This window comes from Thalassophryne amazonica, chromosome 23 (genome assembly GCF_902500255.1).
Source record: "Thalassophryne amazonica chromosome 23, fThaAma1.1, whole genome shotgun sequence".
NCBI classification, from domain to species: domain Eukaryota; kingdom Metazoa; phylum Chordata; class Actinopteri; order Batrachoidiformes; family Batrachoididae; genus Thalassophryne; species Thalassophryne amazonica.
Window position 1 is genome coordinate 790,264 of NC_047125.1, and position 12,372 is coordinate 802,635.

General features: G+C 41.9%; 1 protein-coding gene and 1 long non-coding RNA gene across 2 annotated transcripts; one reads left to right on the top strand and one right to left on the bottom strand.

Moving 5' to 3' along the window:
- Positions 1 to 1,909: 1,909 nt before the first annotated feature.
- On the bottom strand, positions 1,910 to 5,142 carry LOC117504903. Its single transcript, XR_004558962.1, has 4 exons — positions 5,107 to 5,142; positions 3,970 to 4,965; positions 3,375 to 3,864; positions 1,910 to 2,890 (listed from the first exon to the last, which is right to left on the bottom strand). It is a non-coding gene; the product is annotated as an uncharacterized LOC117504903 (long non-coding RNA).
- Positions 5,143 to 6,417: 1,275 nt separating this feature from the next.
- Positions 6,418 to 11,175, top strand: LOC117504838. The gene is made up of 2 exons (XM_034164386.1): positions 6,418 to 6,720; positions 8,553 to 11,175. Exon 2 carries the CDS (start codon positions 9,512 to 9,514, stop codon positions 10,727 to 10,729), a length of 1,218 nt encoding a protein of 405 aa, XP_034020277.1. The 5' UTR covers positions 6,418 to 6,720; positions 8,553 to 9,511; the 3' UTR covers positions 10,730 to 11,175.
- The last annotated feature ends 1,197 nt before the right edge of the window (positions 11,176 to 12,372 follow it).

Genomic DNA, 12,372 nt, shown 5'->3' on the forward strand with positions numbered 1-12,372 from the left:
TTTCAGGCTCTAAACGGTCATGAACTCAACTATCTTGCTGAACTTGTTCAGCCTTATGTGCCTCCTCGTGCCCTGTGGTCCTTGGATGCAGACTTGCTCTGTGTCTTGTGAAGATTTGGCCATGAAAAGAGTGGCGATGAAATTCATGCCGCTGCTGACAGCGGAGCAAAAGCGCTTCCCTGTTGAAGTCTCACAGGACATGCTGGACTCCAAAAAATGATGCCCACCTCTTCCACAATTTCTCGGATAGTCACACGACTGAAAAGCCACCGAAAGCCGTCTGAATAATCTGAATGGTTTCCACCTGGCTGTCGCCCAGTTTCTGGCAAAATTTGATGCAGTCGTGCTGCTCCAGTCATTCCGTCTTTTTCCTTGCAATGAAAATCCGATGAGAGCACAACACGTCCTCACACAAAGGCTGCTTACCACCAAATGACGTAGTTGACAGGTGTGAAAACGTTCATGCATGCGCACGAAGGTTCAAGGTTGGCTCATGCAAGCACACGTGAGTCAAATCCATCAGGTTTTTGCAAAAAATAAAAAGGTCTGATACTTTTCTAACAGACCTCGTATGACATGAGCACATCTATAGTGACATTACAACTCATTCAAAATATATAAGTCAAATAATTTAATGTTTTGTAATGTTGCTGTTTGCACCAGAGTGTATGTGTGCCAACTATAGGGGCATCACATACTCAGCCCCCTGTTAAAGTCTACTCCGGGGTGCAGGAAAGGAGAGTTTGGTCAATAGTTGAACCTCTGAAGAGGAACAATGCGGGTTCTGTCCTGGTTGTGAAACAACCAACCAGTTCTTCACTCTCACAAGGATCCTGGTAAGGGGCCTTGGAGTACAACCATCCAGTCTACATGTGTTTTGTGGACTTGAAGAAGGCGTATGATCGGGTACACAGGAGATAATGTGGGAGTATGGAAGGGGGGGGCCCCTTCTTAGGACCATCCAATCTCTGTACTTACAAAGCGAGAGCTGTGTTCGAGTGTTCAGCAATAAGTCTAACTCGTTTCCGGTGGGGGTTTGGCCTCCACCAGGGCTGCGCCTTGTCACCAATCCTGTTTGTGATATTCATGGACAGGATATCGAGGTGTAGTCGGGGTAGGAGGGTTTCCAGTTTGGTGGGCTCAGGGTCTCATCACTGCTTTTTGCAGATGATGTGGTCCTGTTGGCTTCATTGGCCGGTGACCTCCAACACTCACTGGATCAGTTCACAGCCAAGTGTGAAGAAGCTGGGATGAGGATCAGCACCTCTAAATCTGAGGCGGTGGTTCTCAGCAGGAAACCGATGGGTTGCCTACTCTGGTCTTGATTTTCCTCAGAAACTCAGTGGTTGTTGAAGCAAAAACTGAGTGGGTGTGGGAGGAAACAGCCCACAGAAAGTGCCTTTCAGTCAGCCTCAAAGCGGTTTTGGCAAACAGTCAGACGAGTCCAGAAACTGAGGCAGTTCTGAGATAAGACTGTTTTCAACAAGGCTGCAGAGCCGATTACCTCGAGTGGACACATCATGAAAACATCACCAAATCAGACTGGGAAGTGGCCGAGTTCATCGTTAAACATGACAAACCTTTAACAGAGGTGGAGTTTAACAAAAACTGTCACGCCATTGGTGGAGAATTTTTGTCCTGAGAAAAAGCAACAAATTTCTGAAGTTTGTTTGTCTCACTGTAACACTGTGGCACAGAGGACTGAAGACACTTCATCTGATAGTAAAAAGACAACTGGGGGATGGAGGTGAATTTAAAGCACAGATTCTTCTGACACCAATCAGTTCCTGATTTTTTGAGGCTCTGATGACATGAACGTAGCAGAAGAGCTGCTTTACATCAAAAGCCTTCAAGGCCAAACAAGAGGAACAGATTAAAAACAGACGAAAAGATGAAGAAAATGCCAAAGTTTTTTAGACCCACATATTTATGTGAGCAGACATTTTCAGTTACGAACATCAACAAGAACCCACTTGAGTTTCAATGACTTGAGTCAGTTTTTGTTACAGGCTAAGTGGACTGATGTCATAAAACCAAAGCCTGTTTCTGGGACCAGACTTCCATCACAACCTCTGTCTTTTTCAAACACACATTTCTGCACACTTCCACATTTACACTATTCAGGTCAACATGTCACGTCTGGTAGTAAAGCTGGTTATTAATGGTACCAAGTTACCAAGGAAAAGTTCCCTTGTTTATGTTGTTCATGGACACTGTAGAAAATAATGGATTTTATTCATTGAAGTCATGTTGATTTGAATTAATATTGCAGTGATGATTAAATTCTGGGTGTAAAGATTATTCTTGGTCTGCTCATAACCAGAGCTGCTCTTACTCGTGTACAACAGGTTACTGATGTTCACCTTTTAGTGCCAAGTGTTGGATCAAAATAAACCAAACCTCTACATGTCAAAATACACAAATCACTACCACCAGAATCCTTTCAGTTACCTTTGTTCATTTCTAAATTCAAAGTCCCTGCTGATCTTGGACAAAGGGAGGGAGACTAAACATTGAGGACGGTGACGTCACTTTCCTTCAGTAAGAAATTATCCAGAGATTTTACATGCATCTTTCATCAAAATCCTCCTCATCCTGTTATGTAAGTATTGACAGAATCTCTGGAGGAATACCATAGGAGTAAAATATTTGACTGTTACAACATGTTATAAAGTATCAATAACACAAACAAAGCTGAGTGAACAAACCTGTTCTGTAGGAGAGATTTAGAGGCTTAAAACCAGCATCCAGCCCTTTACCTCTTTTGTTCTCTTCTTTTAAATGACACATTTCTTCTTCCTGGTCTGTGATCATTCCTTCATCAGCAGGTGTTTGCTGTAGTTTCAACATGTCCCTCAGCTGCTGGACTTCAGACATGTTTGTAGAAAGACTTTAAAACACACAAAAGAGAGTCAATGACCAAGTGGAGGAAAGACTAAAAACAGGACGATTTAATCATCTGCTGCTGCTCTGCTGCCCAGGCTGACCAATTACAAGTGTGAGACAACACTGAAATGTCCCTGTGCTGGGACAGATGTCCTAAAGCAGGAGACACCAACCCTGATCACAGAGATCACCAGACATGAAAGTTTTCCTAAAGTTCCAGTCACACAGCACTAAGGAAGGACAACAAAGCCCAAACAAAAGTCCCAAATCCGGACTTTCGTTGGCATTGTTTAACCTTCGCTCAGCTTCGTTCCTGCAGCTGGCACTTTGTCAGAATCTTTAAACTGTCAAAATATTTGAACAAATGCAGCTGACAACCGTATTTTGTTTTGCTGTCGTTTAATGTCAGTTTCTTATTGTTTGTTAACAATAGCGTTAAGAACGTTTTTTTCAACTATGTACACACATTTCAAACATTTGTGGCTGACCTGCAGGCGCGCGTAGCCTTCATCTGACACGGACAGTTCCCCATGACTAGTGCCATGGACGGTGATGATCAGCCAGCCCGCCTTATCAACGAGTGAGAGATGGCTGTTCTTCAGGCCAAAGTTGACAATGATGAATTAATTGTCAACATGTACCAATGGCAAAGGGGCAGCAACGGAGAAGGTGGTCAAGGCCATGGATCTAGCGCCAAAGACAGTTTGGTCTGTATGACCAACTCATGGTTGAACTGAGGGGCCAATATCCACAGTCAATCCGTAACTTTATGCAAATGCTGGCTGAGATGTACGACGAGCTTCTCAGGAGAGTTGGTCCACGCATCACAAAGCAGGAGACGTGGTACCGAGCGGCTATGGATCCAGGCCTGAAGCTGGCACTCGGTTTGCCTTCAGAGTCTACGTCCGCAGCCTCCTGTGCAGCAGCAGCTTCAGCAGCATCCAAGATACTCGAGTGCTCAAAGATAACGGCCTCCACCTGCAGACAAAATCAGAAACAAAGGTAAGGTTTATGGGAAGTTTACAAAAAATGTAATTAATTCATGTAATAAATTTAGGAAATTAAAGTAATGTTTGTACTTACACTTGGATGCCATGTTGGGTCTCAAACCTGCAGTGATTGGATGTTAAAGCACACGCCTTACGACTTAACCACCATCTACTGCTGCACAGTATGTGACAACATTAGACTCCAAAGACGCCACCGGAAGCAGCTGCAACAGCCACAATGAGCAAACAGAGCAGGCTCTAAATATCTTCTTGGAAAAAGTAGACAAGCTCTCTAGAATGACCATATTTTGATTAGCAAAAACCAGGACACTCAGCCCGGCAATGAGATACTCAAATGATACTCAAATGCTGGTCAACTTAATGGCCCAATGCAAAACAATGAAAACCAGAACATCGCCATCACTTTCTAAAAGACATCCCAGGACAGGACAATCCCTGGGAAATTGGGACAGTTGGTCACCCCAAACCTGTCGGCATCCATGAAGAAAGTGGAGAATCCTGTTGAAGAAGAGACCAGGAATCTGCTCAGACAAGACACTAAGGACAATGCTCAGGAGTTGCAAAAAAAAAAAAAAAGTTGAGCATTTATGGATCCACATATTTATATGAAGAAATACTTTAGGGTTATTTAGGGTCTGCTCCTTTCTCTGTCCTTGACCAAAGCAGCATCTACATCTGGAGTTGGTCCCCAAATGCAGGACTCTGGCTGCCCACTGAATTAATATTGTAGTGATGAATAAATTCTGGGGGCAAAGATAATTATTCTTCGTCTGCTCGTAACCAGAGCTGCTCTGGTTACTGCTGGTTGCTGCTCTATTAAAATAAACCAAACCTCTACTCGCCACAATACACAAATCACTGCCACCAGAATCCTTTCAGTTACCTTTGTTAATTTCTTAATTCCAAGTCCCTGCTGATCTTGGACAAAGGAAGATGAAAAATTGAGGGTGGTGATGTCACTTTCCTTTAGGAATAAATTATCCAGAGATTTTACAGAATATGGAGAAATTTTACATGCATCGTTCATCAAAATCTTTCTCATCCTGTTGTGTAAGTATTGACAGAATCCCTGGTGGAATACCTGATGAGGAAAATATTTGACTGTTACAACAACATGTTATAAAGTATCAGTAACACAAACAAGGCAGAGTGAACAAACCTGTTCTGTAGGAGAGATTTAGAGGATTAAAAACAGCATCCAGCCCTTTACTTCTTTTGTTCTCTTCTTTTAAATGACACATTTCTTCTTCCTGGTCTGTGATCATTCCTTCAGCAGGTGTTCACTGTAGTTTCAACATGTCCCTCAGCTGCTGGACTCCAGACATGTTTGTAGAAAGACTTAAAAAAAAAAAAGAGAGAGTCAACAACCAAGTGGAGGAAAGACTAAAAACAGGCTGATTTAATCATCTGCTGCTGTTCTGCTGCCCAATCACAAGTGTGAGACAACATTGAAATCCTCAAGAAGGAGACTCCAACCCTGATCCCAGAGATCAGCTGACATCCACATTTTCCTTACGTACCTGCTGCAACCAGCTGATTAGCGACAGACAGAGATTATATTAATGTCCATAACATGTTTGTTTAAATCAAACTAAGACAGTGTTAAAATAAAATTAAGTGTTCAAGAGAAATGAAAACAATGAGACATTGTCCCCATTTTGTGGCAAAGCAAAAAGACAGTTTCATTTACAATGACACAATGTAATTGTTTCCAAATTTAAATGTTGTATAAGATGTAAAAAGTTTGATTTTATATTCACCATCTCCAGGGATGAAAGTAGTGAAAAACGAAAAAAGCTGAAACCAAAAATTACTAGGGGGCATGCTTCCCCTACTGTATTTAATGATGCACTTGCCCATGTAAAAGCAATTACTGCTTAAGTGTGGACAGTTATTCAGATTCTGGACTGTGATTCAATTTCCAGACAGTAGTTCGCCATATCATAAAATACAGTGAAATTGAGGGGTGGGAGGGGGTGAAATGGAGGTTGGTGGGCATGGGGCAAGGGCACTTGACATATCTGGGCAGGTGGCACCAAAATGCACTTGCCCATGTAAAAGCTACTACTGCTTCAGTGTGGACAGTTATTCAGATTCTGGACAGTTATTCAGCGCAGAAAATCAGAATTTTCAAAATATTATTTATACAGTAGTCACTTGTCATCTTGACTATTTTTTAATGTTTAAATTGTTTTTGTCATTTTATTTCTGGTTGTTTTTTGATGTGTAACTGTCAGTTCTTTTCATAATTGGTTTTGCAGCACTTCAAATAAAGTTGTGACTAGAGTGAGGTGACAGATTTAATTCAAAGCACAAGCCTAATAAATGATTATGTGTCTGTTTACGGTTTCCATATTCTGTTGTTGTATTTTTGGTTTTAGCATCAAAACCAAATCATTGTTTTATTTGGGATTTTTTAAAGGTAGAATTCAACAGGGCACGTTTATTTCCATTTTAAAAACATTTTTTGCCCATAATACAACCAGAACTGCTTCATCGCGAATTACTGTCTGAATAATGAACTACTGTCTAACTTCACGCCGGTTACATATATAACCCCCTCATTTTTTCTCAGTGGTGTTGTGAATGTGATACGTAGATGCCAAGTCCAGTTAGGGCAACGGACCTGACATTTTACTGCCGCCCAACGTGGGGCGTCGACACATCCTCCCTCCGTAACCAGAAGACGACGCGCCGCAACCCCGTTAGACGGAGGAAAAGACCACCACTTCAAACGTAGCCGGCGTTTTATACTGAAGTCGACTTGTGGCTCGGAGGAGGGATTGACGACGCTCTACGAAGCCACAAGAATCACAATTTTGACGTAAGTAAGGAGTCTTTTGTGTGAGATTGTGAACTTTAAGTTAATCACTGCAGTGTAACTAAAATACAGGAAGACCGTTCAACACGTGACCTGTGATTAAAACACAGGAAGACCGTTTAATACGTGACCTGTGACTAAAATACAGAAAGACCGTTTAACATGTGACCTGTGATGGGAAGACAGATTTATTCTTGACCCGATGTGATGTTTGCCACAGGAAGACAGTTAACACTTGACCTGGAGGGCAATTCTAAGACTATTATTTACGTCAAAGAGAGACAACTGTGACAACGTGTAGGATTGTTTTTTTTTCCAAATGGTTTCACAAATTCTAATTGGACACTTTAAAAAGTACTGAAAACCCAAATTTATCTGAAGGGGTAATGAATGATGAATGAATGGAATGTATGACTGGGAACGATCGTAAGCGAATTCCTGTAACTCCAGTTGCAGTGTAGCTTGCATGATATTCCATACGCACAAAAACTCAACAGCGACCGCAAGGAAGCAGAGGCAAGGTCGACCCGCCCAATCTAAGGATTTGGTAGAAGCTTGGTCGGCACCTCGCGGACGCACCAGAGTCATTAAAGGGGTCTTGAAATACCACTGATTTAGATGGCCCTAGGCCTAACCCCCTCAGTGGTCTAAAATGGGAAACACACAGGGTACATTAAAACGCGAGGGCGGCCCCAAATATATGGAAAGGGTCTCCCTGTGATCCACACAGTACTGTAAAGACTGGAAAAAGAAATATGGTTTCACAAATAAACTTGTGGTGGAAAATTGTCAAAAGGTTGTAAGTGACGTCACACTTCAAGTAGCCACAAAGACAGGAAAGAGTAAGTTTAAAAAGGAGTAAGAATTGAAAGTAGCGAAGAGATGGTTAGATGAGGCACAGAAGAGACAGAAAGCAATCAATGACAGGAAGAGTCAGAAAGGAAAGGACAAGATAATGTATGTAAGACCTGAAGATAATGAGACAGTGACCGGACGACAACAGCCACCATTACAGCCGAGACCACAACCTGGACAACAAATTGTACAACAACCATCACAGCAGAATTCACAAGTACAACAACAACAATCACAGCAAGTTGTGAGGCCAAAGCGGGGACAGTTTCCTGCACCTCAGTACCCCTTCCAGAGTGTACACATGAATTTTATTGAATTGAATAAAAGTGGACCCTACCAATATTGTTTGGTGTTGATTGACGCCTTCTCAAAATGGGTTGAGATTGTTCCAAGTGCAAAAGCTGATGCATTAACTGTTGCTAAAGCCATCTGCAAGACGATCATTCCAGCATATGGTGTCCCAGAGATGCTGTATAGTGATAATGGAACACATTTTGTGAATGAGGTGATCACAAAAGTAGCACGAAACTTGGGGATGACCCTCAAAAATCACTGTTCTTATCATCAATCAATCAACTTTTTTCTTGTATAGCACCAAATCACAACAAACAGTTGCCCCAAGGCGCTCCACATTGCAAGGCAAGGCCATACAATAATTAAAATCATCCACAAAGTGCAGGATTAGTAGAAAGAACAAATGGGACAATTAAGAGCAGACTCAGAAAATGCATGGAGGACACAAAAAGATCCTGGCCAGAATGCTTGGATTTAGTCAAAATGTACATGAGAATAACACCCACACAAGCAGGACTCACACCATTTGAGATATTGTATGGACGAAGTTTTAAACTTCCGGACTTGCTACCAGACGTTCAGACTATGACTGAAGAAAAGAACCTAGCAGACTATATGAAAGAAGTGCTGCAAGAAAAACAAATACAAAAGACATTTACTGCCATCAAACTCCTTACTTCCTACAGACTTACAGACTCTGGAAGTACACCCTGGAGATTGGATCTACATTAAAGTAATCAAAAGGAAATCCTGGTCCAGCCCAAAGTGGGAAGGGCCATTCCAAGTGTTACTAACAACACCAACTGCAGTTAAAATCGCTGAGAGGTCGAGTTGGATCCACCTAAGTCACTGTAAGCTGGTAAAACGCCTGGACAACCCAGAGGAAAAGCCATCCAGCCCAGAGGAAAAGGTCATCTTGGGTGCATCTATCCCACTACAAAGACAAAGACCAAAGGTTGAAGCAGACAAGTAACCAGCTGTGACCAAGAAGAGGCCTGTCACCTCAGACCAGGATCAGAAGCAGACATACTACAAGCTTGAAATAAGAGCACTGAAGCTGACGTGACCAGAGCAGGAGACAGAAGCAGACGAAACTGCATCTTTGAAAACAGGAGACAAGACGATCCTGTTCTAATCCTGTGCACCTGTGTTTAAAAGAAACATCAAGAACAGGGCACAGGACAGAGTATATGACACATTATCTTAAGTCCACTTGCAACATGCCTTACACATACTGATAATAGTACAGATTTATGCACTACAACTGAAGGGAAATAACAGAAAAAAAAAAAAAGGTTCCAGATTCCCTCAGTCCCTTGCTGAACTGAACTGAGACTGAACTGTCACCTTCAGCCCCTAAGCCCACATAAACTGCACCTTTTGAACTGTCACTAAAGATGACACCTGTACCAGTCAACATGAAGGACGAAGAGCTCCTGCTGAGGAGAGAAAGAGTTAAACGACGTAAGGGAGAAATCCGAGAGGTTCATAGCAGAAAGAAATGCTCTTGTTTTTGTTGTTGTATGATCATGTTGATTCTGTTAGCAGGGGTAATATATTTACTTCATCATTTCCGGTTACAAGGGACAGCTAGACAAAGCGAAGTGCGTTCGCAAAAATCAATAAAAGATACATACCTAAACAGATGCTAGCACTACTTGATGAGATAAACGATACCACAGACAATCCATTACAGCAAAACTCATGGTACAATTATGCAACAATCGTAGCTCAATCAGTTAATGAGACAGACTGTTATGTCTGTTCATACATCCCAATATCCAGCACACAACCAACTTTATGGGCACGACCATTTAGTTATGGTGTCACTGACTGTATTGTTCAAGCTATGTACGTAACAATGACTGGTGAGGATCACGTATATATGTCCAAAGCATACAGCGGATGGAATGGATCTCATTGGGGTAAAATTTATGACCTGTGTAGTCAATTAGTAACCTTGACTAGGATTAAGGCATCTGCACTTGTGGCCAAAACTGTTATAATACCCCACAGAATTAAATTTCCAATTTGTTATTATCAGGAAGGGAATGTATCAGTGGGACGGTTGACTGCTAAGAGATGTGTAGAGACTCGCCTCAATGTTGGAGAGTGTATTCAAGTTAACACAACCAAATCTGAAACCCTATATTGTGGAAAGTGGGCTCAGGACAGACCCTCCTGTCCAACAGATCACAATTGCTTCAGGATAGTAAAATTATGGTTACCAGCCCGGAACGGAACATGGCCAGTGGATGACGTGTTCTGGGTTTGTGGTACACGCTTGTACCTGAATCTCCCACCGGGATGGGATGGAATTTGTGCCCCTACCCAGGTGTCAGATCACACCTTTGTCGTCGCGGCCGAGCCCAAAAGGCCAGAAAGGGTGAGGCAGAATTTAGACAACGTGGAGATTCACCAGGTAAAACACATCTGGCAGAGCAATGATGTGCCAGAGGAGTTTAAGATCTGGAAAGATTGGGAGAGGGGTGGTCTGTCCATGTTGCCCTGGTTGGGTATTCCAAACTTACAGTTTCTATTAGAAACAGTAAATTATCGATTGGCTGTATTCCTAAACGCATCTCTCGTAGTCAACAAAGCCCAAAACAAAATGTTGACTGAAATCCGTACGATGGTCCTCCAAAATCGATTAGTGTTAGATTTGTTAACAGCGGCACAAGGCGGAGTATGTGGAATGATAAATGCCACGTGCTGTACGTATATATCTGATGGGATAAATTCTGATTCGGCACAACAGGCGATGAGGGTCCTGGAAAAAATGCAAACTACTATGACCACCGAGTTTCACGAAACAGCAGCACGATGGAGCCTGTGGGGGTGGTTTACCTCCGGCTCCTGGTAGCAAATATTGCTAAAATTCTTTACACCGGTTCTGATTTTGATTGGAGTTTTGATTGTTTTCTCCTGCTGTGCCATACCCTGTATTAAGGCAATGGTTACCAGGCTGGCAACCAAGCTGTTTGTGCAATTACAATTGGCTCACACACCAACCTATACACTTTTGAACCTCGAGGAGCCCCAGGAAGGATGTGATAATGTGGACTAAGGACAAGACACTTATGATGATAATTGAAAGTGTAAAGTAATGAAGTTATGAGTGAAAATGTGTAAACAAGTGCTCATGATGGATGAGTGAAATTATGCTGAATTATTATCATACATTGTCAATACATTTATTTTTACTCTAGCTAACTGCAAATAAATGCTAAAAGAGGAGGGAAATGGAGATTTTATGAGTTATCATTTATTTAATTAATCATTGCCTGCTTACATGATATTCAATGTAATCAAAAGTAGTCTGAGTTACGTTTCTGTTTCTTGTGAAATGAACTGTATCAACTGTTATCTGTGTGATGTGGGAGTGAAACCAGCCACAAGACTGAAAGAATATGTGTCTTAGCTGACTTGTTAAAGGATTCTACATTTATTACTGTCTGAATTATATTCTTTTATACTTCATTGACTCAATCATAATAATTATGTACCCATTCATATATGCTGCATTTAAGCTAAATGATTGCTCAGCCACAGTGATGAACTAAAGATTACTTCAGGACTCTGTTGACATCGAAACTTAACAGCTTACTCCCTTCTTTCGGTGAAAGAAACGAGCATGTTTCACAGGAAACCGTAACTCACAAGCGACCGTTCACCCCTCCCTTCCCCAAACACAATGTACCCTGATGCTACGTTGTATTGTTTATGATTTTTTTCTCTTCTAATAAAAAGCAAGCGCCGGAGGGGCAGCGGAGAGTAGCAGGAGAAGCAAGGTTGGTCTTAGGTTTGTACGCTCTCTCCGAAGCTTCTCCCCTTTGCGCAAAGCTTACAAAAGAGATCTCTGTCTAATGTTGTCTCTTTTTATGTGATTGTGCTTTGAGAAACTGTGCTTTGCAGGATACGATCTCAGGCACAGTTTAAGTGCCAGGTCCAGTTAGGGCAACAGACTTTATCCACCACAGAACTCTGGTCAGAGAGCAGACATGGACACAGGAACAGTTCAGAGCCTTTATATGCAGATTTGTTGGCTAACAGATGAACTTGAATGGCTCAGTTTAACATGCAGGGAGCACAGGAGTTGGAATGAAACATCCATAAACCACTGAATGGTCTGAATTAATAGTTTGGACGAATTAATGGTTTTAGCAAGACAGAAACACTGATTTTCAAATCCAAAACACACGGTGCTTATTAATACAGTAACATCAGAGAAACACTAATAACTGTTGGCTGAACTTATTTAACATAATATCGTCTAAACAGACCACATAGCGGCTAGTTAGCTTAGCCCTTAGCCAATAATGCCAAATAACTTAAAACATCCCCACTCGGCAGGAATCACTATCAACACCACGCAACATCCATCCCCGATAAAACAGAAAACCCTCTGCAAATAAGTAACTCACCCTCTTCACGAAGGAATTCTACTTTAAAAGCAGCGTTGTTGGAGTCAAAAAGAACTGGTCCTAACGCGACCGAAGCTAACAG

What these genes read in the sequence shown, in the direction of transcription:
- LOC117504838 (XM_034164386.1), top strand. Translation starts at nt 9,512, where the DNA reads ATGCTAGCACTACTTGATGAGATAAACGATACCACAGACAATCCATTA.